The sequence below is a fragment of the Myodes glareolus genome, chromosome 7 (assembly GCF_982192425.1).
Source record: "Myodes glareolus chromosome 7, mMyoGla1.1, whole genome shotgun sequence".
In the NCBI taxonomy this organism is placed as follows: Eukaryota; Metazoa; Chordata; class Mammalia; order Rodentia; family Cricetidae; genus Myodes; species Myodes glareolus.
The window spans coordinates 66805194-66825754 of NC_142032.1; the positions used below are offsets into that span (position 1 = coordinate 66805194).

Here is a 20561-nt window from a genome sequence, read left to right on the forward strand (position 1 = left end):
GTGATTTGCCTACGTGTCTCTGCAGTGCCTGTAGAGGTCAGAAGAGGGCATTGGTTCCACTGGAACTGAAGTTAGAGAAGCAAGCCCAGGGCTTCTGGAAGAGCAGACAGTGGCCTAAACTGCTGAGCCATCTCTCCATCCCTTGTTTGAAGTTTTTGAGACAGGGTCTTACTCTGTAGCACAGGCTGTACTCTCAGTTGAACTCCAGTTGATCTTCCTGCCTCGGCCTCCTACTGCTGAGATGACAGGGTTTTGTGACCTAACTGTAGGCTTGTTTTGCTTTGTTCTAAAGATTTTCTTGTTTTATATGTAGTCAGATGTGTCACTATTGTTTTTTTATGTCTTCTGGTTTTGAGTTTCAGTCAGAGAACATTTCCCTTTACTGTGGCTGTGGAGCAAGACACTCAGGTGTTTTTTATGTTTGCTATTTTCCTAGCCTGCGTGTATGTATGTCCACCCTGTGCATATCTGATCCAGAGGTCAGAAGAGGGTGTAGGATCCCCTGGAGCTGCACATGATTGTGAACTGCCCTGTGGGTGCTAGGAATTGAACTTGGTTCCTCTGGAAGAGCAGCCAGTGCTCTTAGCCAATAATCTCTCTGGCCCCATTGGTTTATTTTTAAATATGACATCAAAGCCAGGTGTAGTAGTTACACACCTTTTAATCCCATCACTTGGGAGGCAGGGGCTGGTAGGTTTAAGTGAGTTGGAGGCCAGTCTGATCTATGTGGTGAGTTCCAGGACAGCACGATGTACATAGTGAGACCCTATCTTAAAAAAAAAAAAAAAAAAAAGAGAAAGAGAAGAAGGAGATAAAGGCTTTGTTAGTTTTTTTTTTTCTTTTTCCAGTTAGCTACCCAGTTATCCAGATAACTTGCATTGAATTAGGTGTGCTATAGCCCATCACTTAGAGGCTAAAGCAGAAGGATTGCTCTGAGTTTAGGCCGGCAGAGGATGTATAGCAAAATCTTGTCTTTAAGGTGAAGGCGGTGGCTTGACAGCTGGCTCAGTGGTTAAGGCCCTTGTTCTTGCAGAGGACCCAGATTCAGTTCCTGTCACCCATCTTAACTCTAGTTTCAGGAGATTTGAAGCCCTCTTTGAACTCTCCAGGCACTAGGGACACAAATGGTGCACATACATGCAGAAAAAAACCCACTCATATGCATAAAATAAATGAATTTTTGAAAAGCCCATTTATAACCCAGTGATTTGGGTGACAACTTTCCATATAGAGAGTTTTCTGGACTTTGAACTCTGTGAAACTGCTCTATTTGCCTTTTTTTTTTTTGAAATGCACATATAGTTGCTGGATTTATTTATTCCTTTTTGGGACGTCAGGGAAAACAGAGGCAGATAAAGAGAATTTTCCCCCCCAAGGAAAACGTTTGAGAAGAACAACTAAAAGGACGGAAGACCTTCTGATACATAGATAAGAATTGAATGAGAGATAAACATTGCTTTGTTCTCCAAGTTTGCAGGAAGGGAGAATTAGTGTGCTTTCCCAGTGTGTTGGCAAGGGGTTGCATGCTAGAAGTAGAAGGGCTGGAGATCCTTGGGATGGGACCACGTCCATCACAGTGGGTCTACTGTGTCCTGCTGGACAGGTCAATGTGGACTCATGGTTGAAAGGCAACTCTGGGCCATCACTAATCAGTTTAATGAAGTTGTGGGGATTACACAGCTGTCCTTTAGGGGATAAGTTTAGAAAGGCCAGCTCTTCTAGGTTGAGGGTCCAGTTGGGACACAGACTGGAAACAGATTCACGTGATAAGTCAGCCTACGTTGTTTTTTGTGCTGTGTATTGTGCAACTATGTGATTTAAGAAGAGTTTTTATATTGAGAAAATTATGTTTACTTGCAAAAAATTTTCATAATTTGGGACATTTCAAATCCAGAAACATGACCAGAGGTTATGCTAGGCCATTTAAAATACTCTTAAATACCCTCTTTAGCCTAGTAGCTGGCTAGGTTTACAGTACCCAAAATGAATCCTCTCCTATTGAGTGGGCCTTAGTCTAATTAAGCAGCTGTTGGTTACCCTCATGATAGTAGTGCCCCTCTTGCACTGTTGGTAATTTCTTACCAAGGCTGTCATTGTTTACTTGCCAATTTTTGTACAAGTCCCCACCCACTATCATTATACAGTCGTGGTGTGTTTTAGTGTCCAGGGTGTTTTCCTTCCCCAGCGTGCGTCTGACCTTTTTTCCCCCATGTGGTCTTTAGTAGCTATTCATGTTACTCATGAAATATTAATAGCTTGCTAGTATTTTTGCTGGGATTAAGTAGAATTTTCGAATTAACTTAGGGAGAATGCTCATCTTTGTAGTCTCAAATCATCTTATCTAAGAACAGGAGACTTTTAAAATTAGTTCTTACGTAGTTTGTGCCCTGAAGAGTGTTCTAAGCTGGCACGGGGCACTTATCTGTATCCTCAGCACTGCTGGGGCAGAGGCAGGAAGATAGTTCAAAGTCATCCTTGGCTACATAGCAAGTTCAAGGCTAGCCATGCAAGACTTTATTTAAAAAAAACAAACATCCTTCTCCCACTGCAAAAAACGCATGTTAAGTTCTCTGAGCCAGCAGATGTGGTGGTGCGAGCCTCTAATCTTCCTCTCAGCAGCTCCCGGCTGCCTGTGCTGCCACCGCCAGGGGTCTCTGGGCAGCTGCAAGCATGCAGTGCACCTGAACTCACACAGGCACACAGGCACATCAATAAAACATTGATTAACATGAAAAGAAAAACCCAAAGCATTTGCTTCCTATTTTAGTTTAGTGTTTTTTGGTTTATTTTTGATTTTTTTCCTGAACGATGTTTACATTTCAAACTAGCTTGCGTCTCTCTGGAGATCATTGCGTTACTGTTTCCTCGTGAAAACTAACACGAATGGTGCTCATGGATTTCCTGGTGTCGAGCCTGTCTTTCTTTTCTGCAGACTTTGTCCTGGTCATAGTGTAATTTCCTTAATATGATGGGAGAGGCCATGTCTCTTCCTGTTTTGATTTTTTGCCTTGGTACTTGATGGTTAGTGTTGATTGTCAATTTGACAGGATGTAGAATCAGCCAATCTTCAGGCACACTTTTGAGGGATTTTCTAGATTAGGTTAGTTTCTGGAAATGCCCATGGTAAATCTAATACTTAATCCCAGGTACCCATGGAGAAATACCTCCTTGTTGAATAAACCCATTATGTTTCAACAAACCCAACTCTCTGATGGGACTCTTGGCAGGTAATGGTGGCTGCAGGAGTTGGGGGCCAGGTGTTATTTTTGTCAGTGGTGTACCCACTGAGAAGTAGTCTGTGCACCAGTAAATAACTTCCTACCCATGCTCATGCAGAAAAACCCTAACTAAATCAAATGAAAATATGCACACATACACCCTCAAAGACCGGAAAACTGGAGGGAGACTTCATGGAAAGAAGAAGGGTTTTGGTGGAAGTGGCAGGAGGAGGAGAAGTGGGGGAAGGACGGGAGGTGGCGGGAGGACGGGAGGTGGTGCTCCCGACAGCAAAGCTGGAGGGGTCGCGCTATCAAAGCCCTTTAGCATCAGGCATGTAAGTAGAACGTTTGGAGATTGCCCTGCTAGGTTTCTGTCTTGCTTTTGACTAGGCCCGTAGTCCTCCCTTTTGGAATGGTAATGTCTATTCTGTGCCCCTATATGCTGGAAGTATCTCGTTTGCTTTTTAATTTTACAGAGGGTTACAGTTAGGAACTTGTCTTTAGTCTCAGAAGAGACATTGGACTTTTAAACAGGGTTGGGACTGAAAGCCTATGGGGACTTTTGAAGTTGCACTAAATGTGTTTTACATTATAATATGACCAAGAACTTATGAGGGCCAAGAAATGGAATGTGATAGTTTTAATGAGAAGTGTTCCCTGGAGGCTCCTAAGTTTGAATACCTGGTCCTCAGCTGGTAGAACTCTTTGAGAGGGACTGGAAAGAATGGCCTTGTTGTAGGAGGTGTGTCCCTGGGGTCAGGCTTTGAGAATTTAAAGACACATCATTTTAAGGTTTATGCTTATGGTAAACAATGTGGAATCTGGGTATGGTGGCACATGTCTTTAATCCTAGCACTTAGGAGGCAGAAGCAGGTGGATCTCTGTGAGTTTGACATTAGACTCCCTGTTTTGAAAAAAAAATGCGTATTCTCAGATTCTGGCTCTCACCACCATCCTTTTGGCCTCTCACCCCCTGGAATTGTAAGCCCAAATAAAGTCTTCTATGAGTTGCCTTGATCGTGGTGTTTTATCACAGAAATAGAAAAATAATTGATACAGATGGTGATGATTAAAACTTTCATTGAATAAATAAATTTTAAGAGCCAATTAGGAATCATTAAATAAATGATACCCTAAATAACAAACACAGTTGGGGAAACTCTGACTTGCCGAGGACGGTGATTTACAACTGAGTGTAGATGCAGCTGGAGCCATGCAGCAAATGTTTCCTGGATTGGCAGGTGTCCAGAAGCAGGCCCATCTGCGTGGCCACCAGAGGGACATGCTGGCCCTGGACTGAGGGTAGATTGGTGAGTGTTTACAGAATTCCTCCTGACTCTTGCCCAAGTCAGGATGGCTCTTGGAATGTACCGTGGGGCATTAGGACATTACTTTCTTCTGAAGTATTGAAGGACTATCTTTGTAATTAACCTTCTTTAGTTCATGTGGATGTAGAAGCCAAATGTTAACTTTCCCCCATTACCTGGCTACAGGCTGTGTGTGCAGACTCTGAGATCAATAAAAGTAATTTGTTCTTCCATGCCAGTAAGAGAATTATTCACAAGTGAGCCATGCATACTGTGTTAAGAAAGAATGCAACTCGATGCTAAGGAAGATGTGTTGAAGCTTATAAGTAGTTCCTTGAACAGAATTTATAGGTTTGGTACATTTTCAATAAACCAGCCACAATAGTTTATTACAGGAATTTCAGCCAAAATTGTTTAAAATGACTATTTTAAATCTATCAAGGCGGGTAACCACAGGCAGCACTTGAGCTAACAAGGTTAAGGTAAGTGATGGCTGTTAGTCCTGAAAGTCATCCCCACGCGTTCTATAAGACTTTCCCGCTCCACAGGGGTCTGTGTTGGGAGCTGAAGTTTTCTGAAAATAAATTCAGTCAGAGTGTTGTATGTTGTCTGAGGTCATCAGAAGTGAAATTTTGTGTTTCAGAAACGGGCATGCAGGAGGTCAGAGGCTGGTGGCCATGAATACACCAGCCACATGGTAAGCACCTGTGCCCTGCTGTCCTGGAGCACAGAAGACCATGAGCCACGACCCCGAAGCCCGCCTGCACCGCGACCAGAGTGTGGCCAGGAGAGGCCGAGCTCAGTGGTATGTGCTTTCTCCTGCCACCAAACCCACTGCGAGCCCATAGAATTTGTTAAATAAAACCGTGGTTTCCATGTGCTGATGCACGTATGTCTGTGGTTCATTTAATAGAGTCTGCAGAACGGTGGAAGAAGCTCAGCCCAGCCTTGCCTGAGATGTATTGCGGGGGAGTCTGTAAGTGTGATCTCACTGAGACAGAAATGACAGAGTTCTTCCACATCAGATCTGTAAAACAGTTAATAAAGTCTGCAATCACATATATAAGGAATGAGATACGTGAATAAAACTGAAGGCTGATTTGAACTTTTGTTTTTCTTTAGCATTCTGTTGAGGTAAAAAATGTTCCAGCTTCAAATTTAGAACTAGAAATCACAAAGAGATTTAAAACCCCCGCTAAGAAGCAGTATTTGTGTGTGTGCGCGCATGTGTGAAGGTGCTGTGACTAGATGTAGCCTCGAGGAAAAGAAGCTGACTCTCTACTTGTCTAAAGGACAGACCTTGAAGGTCGACTTAGGGAAGAACACGGCCTTATTTAAATTATCCAACAGGAGTCAGCATTGGGTTTTCCTCATCTGTTTAAACTTTTCTAGTGTGTTTCCATAAACTTTACATAAATTGTAGATTTCTGAAGGAAACATCATGCTCACACCATCAGTTCAAAATAAAGGGAGGCCAAAGACCGCCAACCAATTTTCAGCCTCCGCTGTAGGGCGGAATATCATAAAGTATATATTAGCATAATAATGCCTTTGTTATTAATTTTGAACTTACTCTAAGAACAAGTTAATATGTTTTTGATAACCTCTATAATTCTTGGGTTTTTTATTTTAAATTTGAACTCTCAATATTGTAATAAAATAGACCTGTATTTAAATTCCACATAGAAACCAGGCGGGTGAGCGAGTGCCTGAGTCTGAGTGTCGGAGATTGCCCCCCAAAGATCTTTAGAGAAGTGACTTGCTGTTCCTGATGAGCAAAAGATTGAGTCCGTAACTTACGCACATCTTCAGCTGACGCAGGACTGGACGCTGGGGTCTGCAGTGGCAGGCACTGACTCTTAGACAGACCCGATGCTCTGGCAGCTGCCATCCACATTAACCTGAGTAACTGAAGTCATCAGAGCAATACAGAAGCCAACTTCAGTGTCGTGCCTCCTCCCGGAAAGTGCGCTTTGCTTCTTTCTGTTCTCTGTCTGTAGAGCATCGTGTTGGCTGTGTGCTGTATTTCTGAACAGTGCTCAAATTCAAGATGCAGTCATCTGAGTTCCGTGTAGTTTAGGTTGACTCCCATGACTGCCGAATACACCCGAGGATGCAGCTAAGTCATACTTTTTGAGAATTGTGGCCCCATTGTAGTCAAATAACCTCTCTGGTTGTGACTGGCTGGTTCTCTGTCTTGCCCCAACCCCATATCCTTGGGATATAGCTTTCAACTCCTCCTGCCTATTGGAGGCACATTTGAAAGTAGCGTGAATTCCTAACACTCTGAGAGGTTGTGTTCTGGCATGGATGGCTTAAAGGGAGGAAAAAAAAGAATTAGCTCAAGCGCCTGATTGGATCATTTTGGCTAATGTTCTGTTTGAACAACAGTACCTGTTTGCTTAGGGTTTTCCCTTCCTTTGTAATTCCCCAAGCTTGCCTCTTTTAGTTTCATAGGAAATGAATCTATGAGCAGAAAACCTACATTGATATGTAAATATCATTTTTTTGGTTAATGCTCAATATTCTTTTCATCTAAATTTCAGAAACTGACTTTAAAAAATCAGTTTCCCTTTATTTGTAGTTATTCTCAATAAAATTTTACCCAGGCTTGGGCGGTTTAATATTTACACCCACTATTTCTAAAAGTCTTATGTAAATAAAGATTGAAATGTGAATTTGAAAAGTCACACCTCTTGATATTTGAACAGACTATACTGCGTATATCTTCTTTTCCTAATAATACGGCTAGTTTCTCTCCTAAGCTTTTAAAATAATAAGACACTTACTATTTTTATATTCTAAAACATCAAAAGGTTCGGTGTTAAATAAAAAGCAAATAGTATTTTTAGAGATGCAGGATCCCAGGGAGCACTACTTAGCAGCAAATCACTGACGGGCAGCGGCTGCAAACTTCAGAGGACTTTATTACACTCAGGCTTCTTCATAGCCGCTTGCCCACATGCCCGGGAGGGCTTTCCTGCCAGCTCACACTCCCAGCCTGACTCCGATGACTCCCCTGACTCTGAGGGCTGCAGAGTCTATGTCAGTGTGGTTCATGTGGTATCCCTAACAGCAGCCCCATCCATGTGTGCCTCTCAGCTTGCCTGGTGGCTTTTCCCCGCAGCTGCTGCGTGAACTGAGCCTCTTGTATGTTTCTGACTGTAGTCTGCTGATCCCATGATGCTTCCTGCTCAGAATCCTAGGCAGAGCTGTCTCTGCGGAGCATGAGTTCCTTGCTCTTCAACTGGCTTTTGTTTATTTGCATGTGTATGTATTTATATGTGTGTTGTGTACTTCCGTGAATATGGGCACATGCATGTTTGTGTGTGCGTAAGCCCAAACTTGACACTGAATGTTTTCCTTGATAACTTTCCATTTATTTAGTGAGGCAAGGTCTCCTGAAACTGGAGCTCACTAATTCTGGCTAGTCTAGCTCTCCATCTTGCCCCAGGGATCCCCTATCTCTGCCTCCCAAGTACAAGGATTACCAGTGGGCTTCCATGACTGCTCGTCTTTTCCCTGGATTCTGGGGATTGGAACTGAAGTCCTCATGCATACATGCTAGTGCTTTATCTGTCAAGCCATCTCCCAGTCTTCTGTCATGTTTTAGTCACTGAGTTGTTTCTCATGAATGCATGGACCTTTTCTCAGTATGAACTCAGTCTCACTCTGTACGTTTGCGCTTCAGTCCTTCCATCTGATCCATTCTAGTTCATTCTTACAGTGGTTTCCAGCTCAGTAGTGCTGACATGGGTTCTCTCTTTTGTCTGCTTGCCATAGTCTTATTATATAGCACGAGCTGGCCTTGACCTTTTCTGGTAGCCTAGGCTAACCTCAGCCTCTGAGTGCTAGGATTATAGATCTGAACAATTGCTTACAATTTCCCTATTATAATAGTCACAGTTCACCTTGTGTCATACATATATATGTGTATACACACACACACACACACACACACACACACACACATGTATCATTGCTCCAGACACCCTCTCTCAGCCTCTTATCAGCTGCTCTCAAGGACTGGAATGAGTGTGGGAATAGTGTGCGTCTGTGGTGCAGAGTGCCTGTCCCACAGTTGTCAGGCTCCTGCCTTCCCTGCTCTGCACTGCCCTGTCTTGCACACCCAGACAGCGAGACAGAATGGTTGAGGACTATTAGCAGCAGATTCTCTTTCGTTCCACAAATGACCTCATGATGGCCTGTCGTTGAACAGCTGACTTCCCTGTAGTCAGCTTGTCCATGGGACCGCTCTTTGTTGATTGAGACCAGTTAAGTGAGCCATAATGAGGCTACAGGAGCTACAGAATAAAGAGAAGAGGATCTGTGAGGGGTTGGGAATTATAATGTAGATCATGAAGGATGTGGGTTATAAGGCAGGTCCATGAAGGGTGGGAGATTATAAGCAAAGTCCATGAAATATGGGAAGCAGAGGAAGCCCTCTCATCAGCCCTCAGAGTTACAAGGGAGCCCTGAGTGAATGTGTTCTTGACATGGGCACAGGAATGTCAAGGATTCTAGAGCCTTAGACCCATGGAAAAAACGGTAAAGTCTTCTCCCTAGGAGTGAGACTTGGAGGAAAGATGGCAAAACCTTCGCATTTGGTCCATGTGTGGATGCTGATAGTGTGTGCAGAAAATGTCCTAGCCTTTTCAGCCCCCTGAACACTGCTCCCCTACAGTGACGACTTTGCTGAGTTCAGGAGCCAGCAGCTTCTGAGCAAGTGGCTGCTGATACTTAGTCACCAGCATTGATTCTGGAAGGGAGCACACACAGGCTAGAACAGTGGCAAAACCCAAGAAAGTTATCAAAAAGCTATCATTCCAGATAGTTTTGTTGTTGTGCCTTTGGTACACGATGCCCAGTATGAAAGGACACTTGGATGATTTAACATTCGAAAAATGAAAAAAAAGTGCTCATTGTATTTGCCTATTAGATCCAGGTCCTGTTTATAGCAATTTCAGAGCTGTATGCGGTAGTTCATTCCTTTACTCCTTAGTACTAGGTAGACTGAGCCAGGAGGATTGTGGTGAATTGGAGATCATGGCTACATAGGAGTTCCAGACCAGCCAGAACAATAGAGCAAGACTCTGGCTTAAACACACACACACACACACACACACACACACACACACACACACACCAAATAAACAAAACCAAACTGATAACTTATTTAGCAAACCATGATCAGAGTTTATCCTGCTAGAAGCTGAACACTATACTTCATGGAATTGTTTCCGTTGTTGAGGAGGAAGACAAGGACTCTTGCTGTGGCTGGTCCTGCTCTGTGTATTAGAGTTTCCAGCCGGTATAGTAAGACAAGAACAAAGAAACAATGAGTAGAAGAATTGGGAAGGGAAAACAGAAACATTTACATTGCTGTTGTTTCCAGATTATATACATAATCTGTCTACATAAAATATCCAAGAAAGCCTGCAGATAAACTACTAAGCAAGATGGCAGAGTAGACAAATATGCAAAACCATAGAGTCATATTCACTAACAATAATTTAGAAAAAGAAGCCCCATCCATGTTCTTCCTACTTGTGCAGGTGGTTACTGTCAGCTGTCCTTTGTGGATGCCAGTATTTTAATAGGCATGCTGCAGGGGATTATCTACGTTTGCTGGTCTAAGAATATCCTGATTTCTAAGTCAGTTTCGAAAGTTGTTTTGTTGGAACCAGAATTCTTGATGGGTAGATTCTGTCCCCGAGGAAGCACTAGGAAGGTGTCCGGCAGTGAGTCCAGCTGGAACCCACTGGGCATGAGTCCATTTCTATCCCAGTACTAGAAGCAAATAAGAACGTGAGGCCCTTGAGATGGTTCAACAGGTAAAGGAGCTAGCTGTTAGTCCTGTGGACCTGAGTTCATCTCAAGACCCACATAAATAGGTGGAGAGAATCAGCTCCCCAAAGCTGTCCTCAGACTTCCACATATACATCATAGCTTTCACATGTATGCACATACATACATACAAAATAAATATCATCCTTCAAAACTATCTTTCTATCTTGCTTAGTGAGAATAGACTGGAATTTTGGTTTATTTTTCACTGTTGCTTTAGATTCTCTATGTAAGTCTTCCCAACAGACATAGGCTGTAGCCGGGTTTCTTTTGGGCCACCAACCAGCTCCCAAATCATGACGCGACAACTGAATATTGTTATGAATGCTCATCCCTGTCTTGTGCTTGTCCCGCTAGCGCTTATAACTTAATTTAACCTGTTTCACTTCATCTACATTTTGCCTCTGGGATTTTTACCTTTCTTTCAGTCTGTGTGTCCCACTTTCACTGCTTCCTCCATGTCTGGCATGCGGGTGACCGACTGGCCCTAGATGTCTCCTCCTCTTTCTCCCGCATTCTCTCCCTCTCCTCTCTTGAGCCTAGATTCCTTCTCCTACTTACTCTTTCTGTCCACCATCCCTGCCTATCTCTCTACTGCCTAATGATTGGCCGTTCAGCTTGTTATTAGACCAATCACAAGCCTTAGGCAGGCAAAGGCACACATCTTTACCTGGTTTGACAAATGCAGCATAAACAAATGACACGCATCCTTATGTAGTTAAAGTAATAGTCCACAACAGCAGGCTTCCTGTTTCTCTGTGGTAAGAGGCACTTCCTAGACACAGCAAGCCTTGCTTAAAGCCCTTGACTTCACCAAAGCTTAGACCCAGGGAGTAGAGCATCCCTATCAGACATGTCCCTGGTGTTGTGTGTACGTTATTTGTGAGTCCCAGAATCTCAGGGCTTCAGCCCCTCCCCACCCTAGACTGTCCCTGTGCAGATCAGGCCATGTAACCTGAAAGACACTGACACACTGGGACAAATGTGGAAACTCAGGAGGCAAAACTGGACATGGTGACACTTGTCCGTAATTGTAGCACTCGGAGTATAGAGGCAGAAGGGCCAGGAGTTTAAGGACAGCCTTGGCTATGGATGGAGCTGGAGGCCAGAATGATTTACATGAAATCCTGTTTCAATAAACAACAATATTTAAAAGAGGGGAAAAGAAATCAAGAGTGAGTTCGTAGTGGGGATTAGGGATGGCGTGAGGGAAGTCTGAATGGGCAGGTCTGAAGACTGCAGGTCACTGTGCTCACATTGATGATCTGTCTTGGTCCGAGTCTATGCATTCTACCTACAGCCTGTCTTCAGTGTGTAAGTGGGTACAGAAGTGTGATGTCTCAGTGAATGCCTTTTTAATTAAAATTGTTTTTTCAAACTTGGTGGTAGTGATGGCATGATTAGAATGGAATTCATTCCGAAGTCTTCACCTGATCCTACCTCTGGATCCTGGACTTTTCTCTAGGGGAGGCCTCCACTCCAGTGACTTCCCAAACTCTCTTGACCTAGTCCCATAGTACAAGAGCCTCAAGAGAGAATAGTCCTGTGGAGAATTTGGGGGATGCTGCATTCTCTTTCTGGAGAACTGCTGTCCTGGGCCATGAAAGACCTTGAGGACCATGGGAAGGACCTTGTTTCTAAAGAGATGCCTGTCCTGCTCGTCATTCTTCCAGGACTGTGGGAACACGGCCTGTATGTTCTGTAATCTTGTTTATTCTCATATGATGATCTTCTATGATCCTGGATGTTCTCATAGGATATTCTTTTATGGTCTTGTATGTGTTTGTATAATCTTAGATGTTCTCCTATGATCTTGTATGTTTTTATATGTCATTCTTCCATGTTCTATGATTTCATGTTTGTGTATGTTTTTATATATTCATCTACAATCTTGTATGTTCTTGTATGTGCTTATATGATGCTCTTGTGTGTTCTTATATGTTCTTTTATGATCATATATGATATTCTACGATTTTATATATTCTGTGCTGTTCTTATTTTTTTTATGATTCTATATATTCTATGATGTTCTTTAGATGTTTTTCTATGATAATGTATGCTATTGTATGTGCTTATGATTATCTTCTATGATGATGTGTGTTCTTATATTCTTCAATGATCTTGTGTGTTTTTGTCTGTGTTTATATGATCTTCTGTAATCTTGCATGTTATATGTCTGTATATATTCTTTATGTCACATTCTTATATGCTTTCACATGTCCTTACATATGCTTTTACATGTTCTTGAGTGAACTCTCCACCTTTCCCCATCGTGATTTATAGTGTCCTCATGACCTCAATGAGCTTGACCTTCTAGACAGATCATCCAATACTGCCTTTGTGCCACATACACACCAGACTCCTGTTGTTCCTGGTTCTAGAACATTCTGACTTGAACATTGTTCTCATTGCCTGGGATGCCTTCTGCATCCTATGGTAGACACATGTGCTGCCCTTACTTTCATAGCACTTTGTTCTCATGGCCCGGGTGAGCCATGAGCCATTGGTATAAAATGGGTCCATGGCCACCTCCCGGTCTTCTGCAAGCAATGTCTGAATCTTTCCTATTGGCAGTGCTTGCTTTCTGGAGGATGTCATCCCCTCATTTTCTTACCACCCAACCTTCTGGAATCTCAGCCCCTCAGGGAACCATTAGTGTCTTGGTGTGGACCTTACAGGGAGGGATGCCCACCCCTCCTTAGCCTGTGGCCAGAAAGCACACTGCTGTGTGTCAGTGCCCAGAGCCAAGTGTGACAGAGACTCTTGGATGTTGAGGGGACCTCTTGCTGCACAGCAGTCTGGCCACTGTCATCCTCAACCGTCTCATTCTCCCATCTACTTCTGTGGGGATGTGGAAAGAGGCCTGTCCAGGAGGGCGTGTGATAGGGACCGTTGTGATCCTGGGCTACTTCCAGATGTCCACATGAGGATCAAGCCACACTGTTGTGGTTTTGAATCCCGATTTAGTATTTTGACAGCGCATTTTAAAATTTTATGAGTAATTGAATGATATTTCATCCTTTTTCTCCAAGTAAAGGATGTAACATTTGTTAAGCATATTCTATGGCTAGGCAGCATTAGGAATATTTTACCTTAGTTACAGTGCAATACCTGTTAATATATCTGTAAGTTGTGCCTTAGAAGTCATGACAAGTACAAACCAGGACCGGTGTCCCTCCCTGTATTCCCAGTGCTTGAGAGGTGATACACAAGAGCTAACCTAGTGTGTATGTGTCTCTCCCTCTCTCCCCCTCTCCCCATCTCCTATTAATATAGCAATTTTTATTATCTTATTTTTGAGACAGGGTCTCACTCTGAAACCCAGGCTGTCACTGTGCCTGTCTAGCTTTACATGTGCTGGCAGGCGTGTGCCGTCTCACCCATCTTAGCCCAGTTATAAATGGTGTCCTCTGTGTTGGTGAATATGTAGCTGAAGTCAGTTAATGAGTACAGGGTGAGTACAGGGTGAATCGACACTCACAGTGTGTTTTCTCACCATTGCAGGGCCATTTTAACCATACCGTGAATCATTAGAAGATGCAAACGGGAAGAAGGAAGATTCCAGTTGGGTTTGATCCCCCATGTGACAGCCAGTGAGATCCCTTCCAGCTGACCTGCGTGTCCACCTGACAGTCAGTGCAAATCCCTTCCAGCTAACCTGGGTGCCCATCTGATGGCCAGTGCAAATCCCTTCCAGCTGACCTGGGTGTCCACCTGTTCAGATGACAGCCAGGGCTTCCTACAGGGGTTGTTTGCCTCTCAGGCAACCCCATTCCCTCTGCAGAAAGCCAGAGTGTGGTGGCTCATTGCAGCCTCTTTTATAATGTGTTTGACTGAAGAGGAAATCATCTAGAAGTCAACCAATTCCGTATCAAGATGCCCAGGGGTTTTGGAGCCTCATAACTCCCTGCCTTTGGACTTTGGGGTTGTTCTGGACATAACCGGGGCTGTTCACATACTCTTTTTAATTAAAAAAACTTATTTTTATATTTAAAATGTTCTATAATCTTGAAGTGAATTTTACTAATTGTTAATATCCCATCAAGCTGTGTAATTCTCCAACTTTAGTTATGAGGGACAGAACCCCATTGATATTAAAATGGGATTGTGGACAGCTGTTGGGTTTCAGTGTGTTTTGTAACTCTGGACACTAGCCTTGTTTCCCCTGGATCAGGATGCTCCGTGAGCCGTCCTGTTCGCTGGGTACTAAAGAAATGACTGGGGTAGAAAGCCGATTTCCCCTTCTTTAACTGGAAGCTGGAGGCGGGCCCCAGCCCTTCTGCCATGTGTCCATTATGTTCTTTATGGGGCTTGTGCTCCTTTGCCAGGAACACATGGAAGAGCCCAGTCCATGCTAACCTTGGCATGTGGTCATGTGGTATGTGTATGTATGGTGGTGTGTGTGTTGTGTGTGTCATGTGTGTCCAGAGTATATGTGGAAGTCAGTGCAGGAGCCAGTTTTCTCCTCTCGTGTGGGACCTGGAGCTCAAACTCAGGTCAGGCTTGGCAGCAAGCACCTTTCCCCACAGAGCCATCTCTCCAGCTTACGAAATTCTTTGAGCCTCTCTCTCCTCATCTGTGTTGGATGGTGGTGGCACACGGGATTTTCCATCAGCGTCTAAGAGAATGCACTGAGAGGGCCTGAGGGGTCAGTCTCCCGTGACAGCCCTTGCCCCTGCCGCACGGCTGGTCCTGGTCCAGAGCAGACCTTTTCTGCTGAGAAAGCCAAGGCCAGAGAAGAAGGGAAGAGAGCTGGGGGTGAGGTGAGGCTGGCCAGCTTGTGGAGCCAGTGGTTTTATCTCAGCTGCCTGGAATTCTCAGCCTGTTCAGAGCACGAACACCGTGGTGATGGAACTGGGCGGCACGCTTGCTTTCTTGGCGTCTTGCCTTTAAGCACGTGGGACGCTCCGAAGTCTGTCTTGACGCTTCCCCCACTGACAGCTTCTTGTTCCAGGAGGAATCTGCCTGTGCCTGTGACGCCCTCGGGAGAGGAGTATAACTTGGCTATGGATCTTCCGGCTAACCCTGCCGCTTACAGAGGAGTTCCTACCTTGAGCCCCCTTGCTCAGCTCTATAGTCCTCCCTCTTCATGACTTTGACTGCTGATCCTTGGACCCAGCTTCTCCCCTGTACACCACAGAGCTTGGAAGGTGTAGCGACAGGGAGCATTTGGGTAACATCTTATTTTAAATGGCCTTTGTATGGTTATAAAAACCATACTTGTTCATCGTAGAAGAATGGGATAACAAGCCCACCCATGGGCGATTGCTGTCAGTGGTCTGAAGCAGCTCTCTTTGGTTCTAACAAAATGCTACCTGTTAAGTGTTCTTCATATTATCAGATTGTGTGTGTGCATAGGAAGAAGATAATTTTGTACATGGGATGAAACTATACATTCAAAATGTATAGTGGTTAGCTCTATCTCTCTTCTTTAAAAAGTTAAATGACTCAGCCATGTGGTGGTGGTGCATGCCTTTAATTCCAGCACTTGGATGGCAGAGGAAGGTGAATCTCTTAGTTTGAGGCCAGCCTGGTCTGTATATAGAACAAGTAGGACACCCAGGACAGCCAGGGCTACACAGAAAAACCCTGTCTCAAAAAACATAAAAACAAACAAGTTTATATGAATATCTAGTCAAAGTCAGCAGGATGTCTCTCTTGAGATGTTATCAACATAGATGATGTTAGATGACGTGGTTATCTGTGTACTTATTGTCTTGAAATGGCCTCAGGAAATCTTTCAAATGAAGAAGGAAAGGCAGGAATGGAAGAAATGTTTCAAACTTTGTTCTCTGTGCTTGTGGCTTGACATCTCTGGTCCTCCTCTGGCAACTCAGAAGCCTCCTCTACCTCCAAAGCCTCCCTGGCCTCTGCCACCAAATCCACCCCTTTCTCCCACTAAAGCCACCTTTACCGGTAGGCTTGGCCCACTACAAGGTACTTTGTTTCCATCAATTTCACTATCTCCTATGGCTTCCTTGGCAATTTTGGTATCTTCTTCACTGTTGAAGTCTAAAAAGCCAAACCCTTTGGGAGACCCGGTCCTCTGACCAGTGGCTATCCTTGCACTAATAGAGCCCTCGAACGATTCTCTTAAGATCTCTTCAGTGGTTTTACCCAACAGACCTTTCACGGAGTTTTGGATGGTTGACTTGGGATCCTTGTGATTCCAGTCTGATTGTTCTGCTGTCAGTCTCCGTTCTCTTCAGGAGTTTAAAGCTTTAGCATCTTCAGATGAAGCAAATTCTATAAACGCATGCTCTTTAGATATGCCGTCTGGATTCTGGGGCACACTGGTAAAGGCTGCTTTCTCAAGCACTTCCTAGAGTGGTTCTGTCGCGCCGTAGGGAAGTTCCATCCAAAGTTCTGTTTTCACTCCAAGTGCTTTTCTTTCAAGCTCTCTCTAGCCTTTGCCCTCTCTCCAGGGTAGTAGAAACCGATCACCCATCAGCCTCTGCCCACTGCTTTGATTCAGGTTCTCTGCATCAGCTTCTGCCTTGAACTTGTGAGTGATCTCTTTACTTGTCCCACCCTTGCCGACCAATCTGATCTCCATGGCGTCTTCCAACACTTCATCCTCCGTGATGTTGAAAGATGGATTTTTGACTAAAAGTGTTCATGCAGCTCGAGCTTTCTTAGTGTCTCTTTTTTTTTTTTCTGGTTTAATTTTACCGCCAAACATTTTTTTTTTTTTAAACCAGTGAACGCCAAGGCCTTTTCTCAGTCTTTAGCAGACTTAAAATCCATGTAACTGAATTTCCTGTTTGTACCAGTTCTGGCATCCACAACAGCAAGGTCAGTTTTAGCAAAAAGTCCACCGGTGGCAGCTTTTCATTCAGCTGCAGGTTTGCTGGGCTTAAGGTTTCAGCGAACAGGTTGAAAGGTGCGCTTCCCAGCCTCCCACTTTCTGCTTCTTGACGTCAGGAGCTTCTTTCTGTTTGGTCATTTCCTTTTCTTTTCTGTTTTCCAGTTGCTGCCTTCATAGGCTCCTGTCTTCCTCCTCCTCTTCATCCTCATCTTCTTCATCCTCCTCCTGGTCACACTCTTGGCTTTCGCAGGAGCTCTCTCCCCTTTGGCCAGTGTGATCGCCATAGCATCTTCTTCAGAATCCCCTGTCTCCTCACCATCCTCACCCGCATCCTCCGTCCTCTGCTGCTTCCTCTGGTCTCACTGCTTTCACAACTGGCCGCTCAAATGAACCCTCTTTGTCACCATCGTCTCACTGTCGTCATCTTCACCAGCCTTACCCTCGTCCTATTTGTCGCCCTTACAGTTCTTAGCCACCTTGGCTGGAGTGACAGCTTTCCTTTTTTTTTTTTTTTAAAAAAAATAAAGGTTGCTACTGATGCTTTTGCTTGTGTGGCAATTGTAACCTTTTTTGTTTGTGAAACTACTAGCTTTGTTGGGGCTGTGGCAGCCTTCCTGCCTTTGCTTCTGAGGGGAGACAGCCTATTCGCCACTGCCATCATCTCCATCATCTCCTCTGTACTTGGAGTTACCTCAATTTTTTTCTTTTTAACCAGCCCTTGTGAGTTTCGTCATGATGACAGGGTTATGACTACAGCCTGTGTGGCCAAAAAGCAGCACAGAAGAGCTTAGGGAAACTCAAGCAACTCCTATGGCAAGCTCGGCTGGGGACACTAAAGACGCTGGAGCACATACCACTGAATGTCAGCTACAGCTATCGTCGAAGGCAAAAGAGGCCAACGTCACCTTAAAAGTCAGCAGAAGGTTCCGTGTACAGCAGGCCTCCCTTGGCCAGCCCTGTCCTGGGCAGCCTCAGGGGTGTCCTGATGCCTATGGTGTGCAGAGAGGTGTGCAGATCCTTCTCCAGCCCTGGATGTCCCTGGAGATGGGCCATGCAGCCTGCTGGGGGTGGCCAGGTCGGCTGTCCACACCCACAGCTCGCTCTCCCCACCAGACCACCTGTCAGCACTGCAGGTACTAAGCACAACCCATTAGCCCACAGGCGGGACCTACACAGATTGCACTAAACTGGGTTTCCAGGCATCCCATGAAGAGCGTGAAATGGGATTATCTCTTCCCAGTGCTTCCTCATTGTTTCCCTGTCAAGAAGAGGAAAAAGGCATTTCCTTCCACTCAGGAAACACTGGGCTTTTCTGTGTGTGTCATTAGATAAGCTTTTTTTTTTTTGTCCCTTTAATCTGTCACTATTAGGTTTTGCATTAGGATAAAAATACCAAAGTACACAAATCTTTAAACATTTTAAAGATAATGTCTAAACCAACCATTTCAAAGCCACTCACACCAGAAAGTTCAAGCATGTTAAGTCCTTCGCAGAGAAGGGCATGTTAACACGGTTCAAGCTGCTTCACCTTCTAAAATACTGTTGTTTCCACGTCCTTTATGTGTATGCGTGTGTGCCTGCTTGCATGTGTGTATGCGTGTGTGCCTGCTTGCATGTGTGTATGTGTGTGTGCCTGCTTGTGTGTGATAACTCGGGGGTCAAGCTCAGCTACCATTCCTCAGGAGGTCACTGAACCTGGAGCTTGCTGTATTAGCTAGACTGGCTGGCCCGAGACCCCTGGGATCTTTACTCCCCACACACTTAGGTTACAGACATGTGCTGCCATTCCCAGCTTTCACATGGAGGCTGGAGATGGGAATCCGGGTCCTCATGCTTGCTCCACAACCCCTTAGCACACTGAGCCATCTCCCCAGCTCTAGCATGATCATTTTCAAAAACTTGAGTTGATGATGCTGCGAATTTCTTGAATTTCCCAATATTCTTGGCAAATCCTTTCATAAGTAATTTGAGTTAATAGAAAAACTTTAAGGATTAGGAACGTCATTTCCAGTCCCCCTAAATTAATGATGACCGCTGATGGCCCATGGGATTTAAAGAAATCTGGGGAAATAGCTATTTAATTCTTTTAATCTGTGTGTGTCCATGCATGTGCATGATCGCTCATGTGTGCATACGTGGCATGGCATGTGTGTGGAGGTCAGAGGAGAACTCTGTGTAGTAGGAGGCCTGTTTGCTCTTCCCTAGCTGCCCATACTTCCAAAATAACCTCACAGAAACTATATTATTTGTAATATTGTTTGGCCAATAGCTTATGCATATTTCTAGCTCACTCTTATTTCTTAAATTAACCTATTTCTATTATTTTATATTTTACCATGAGACTCGTGGCCTACCAGCAAGGTTCTGGCTGGCAGCTCATATCTTTCTCCTCTGGTGGCTCCATAGCATCTCCTTGACTCTGCCTACTCTCTCTCTCTCTCTCTCTCTCTCTCTCTCTCTATATATATATATATATATATATATATATATATATATTCTGTTAAGCCATTGGCTGAAAACAGCTTTTTTATTCATTAACCAATGAAAGCAACACATATACAGAAGGACTTCCCACACCATTTCCCCTTTTCTGTTTAAATAAAAAGAAAGGTCTTAACTTTATTTATTTATTTTTTTACAGGTTTATCTTTTTATTAGCCATGGTAGCAAAATGCCTAGTCAAAAAGACCAAAGCCCATGTCGTCATCAGACTCCTCGGATTCTTCCTTCTTTGCTTCCACTTCCTTCTCCTCAGCTGGGGCAGCAGCAGTGGAGGGGGCAGGACCACCTGCTGGTGGGGCTCCGGCTGCTGGAGCAGGCCCACCAGCCCCTACATTGCAGATGAGGCTCCCAATGTTGACATTGGCCAGGGCCTTTGCAAACAAGCCAGGCCAGAAAGGTTCAACATTGACACCAGCTGCTTTAATAAGGGCATTGATCTTATCCTTCGTGACCGTCACCTCGTCGTCGTGGAGGATGAGGGCGGAGTAGATGCAGGCGAGCTCAGAGAAGGAGGCCATGTTGCGGACTGCCGGCACGGTGCTAGTCACTGGATGAAGTGAGGGCCTCACCCCAATGTGGCCTTAGCTTCCTTGGAAGGACTGAGCACCTTGGCGGCAGCAGAGGAAAAGCAAGGTCTTAACTTTAACACAGTAAAATTACATATAACAAAACAGGTATCAAGCAAGAATTACAGTTACAACATTTATATCTACTTTATCTTTATCAAAACTAAGGAAAACTTTAATTATAACTATCTATTCTTCAACTCCATCAAAGACCCCAGAAGGATATAATATTACCGAAGTTAACAGGAAGTACATTATAAGCAATTTTCTAAACTCTAGAATTGACAGAGACATCTCGCTGCCTGGACAGTCA

At 44.3% G+C, this 20561-nt stretch overlaps 1 protein-coding gene and 2 pseudogenes across 1 annotated transcript in view; 1 reads left to right on the top strand and 2 right to left on the bottom strand.

Annotated features, from left to right (window-relative positions):
• The window catches only part of C7H10orf143 (chromosome 7 C10orf143 homolog), a 36470-nt gene extending 21984 nt beyond the window's left edge, over positions 1 to 14486 (top strand). Inside the window, exons 2-4 of the mRNA XM_087908317.1 lie at positions 5169 to 5330; positions 5439 to 5501; positions 13877 to 14486. Of these exons, the coding sequence (XP_087764443.1) occupies positions 5169 to 5330; positions 5439 to 5501; positions 13877 to 13906 (255 nt within the window). The 3' untranslated portion in view covers positions 13907 to 14486. The remainder of the gene's footprint in view (positions 1 to 5168; positions 5331 to 5438; positions 5502 to 13876) is intronic.
• A 1570-nt stretch (positions 14487 to 16056) lies between these two features.
• Positions 16057 to 19012, bottom strand: LOC125413703 (nucleolin pseudogene; annotated as a pseudogene).
• An 800-nt stretch (positions 19013 to 19812) lies between these two features.
• LOC148121455 (large ribosomal subunit protein P1 pseudogene) lies at positions 19813 to 20289 on the bottom strand (annotated as a pseudogene).
• Between the last annotated feature and the right edge of the window lie 272 nt (positions 20290 to 20561).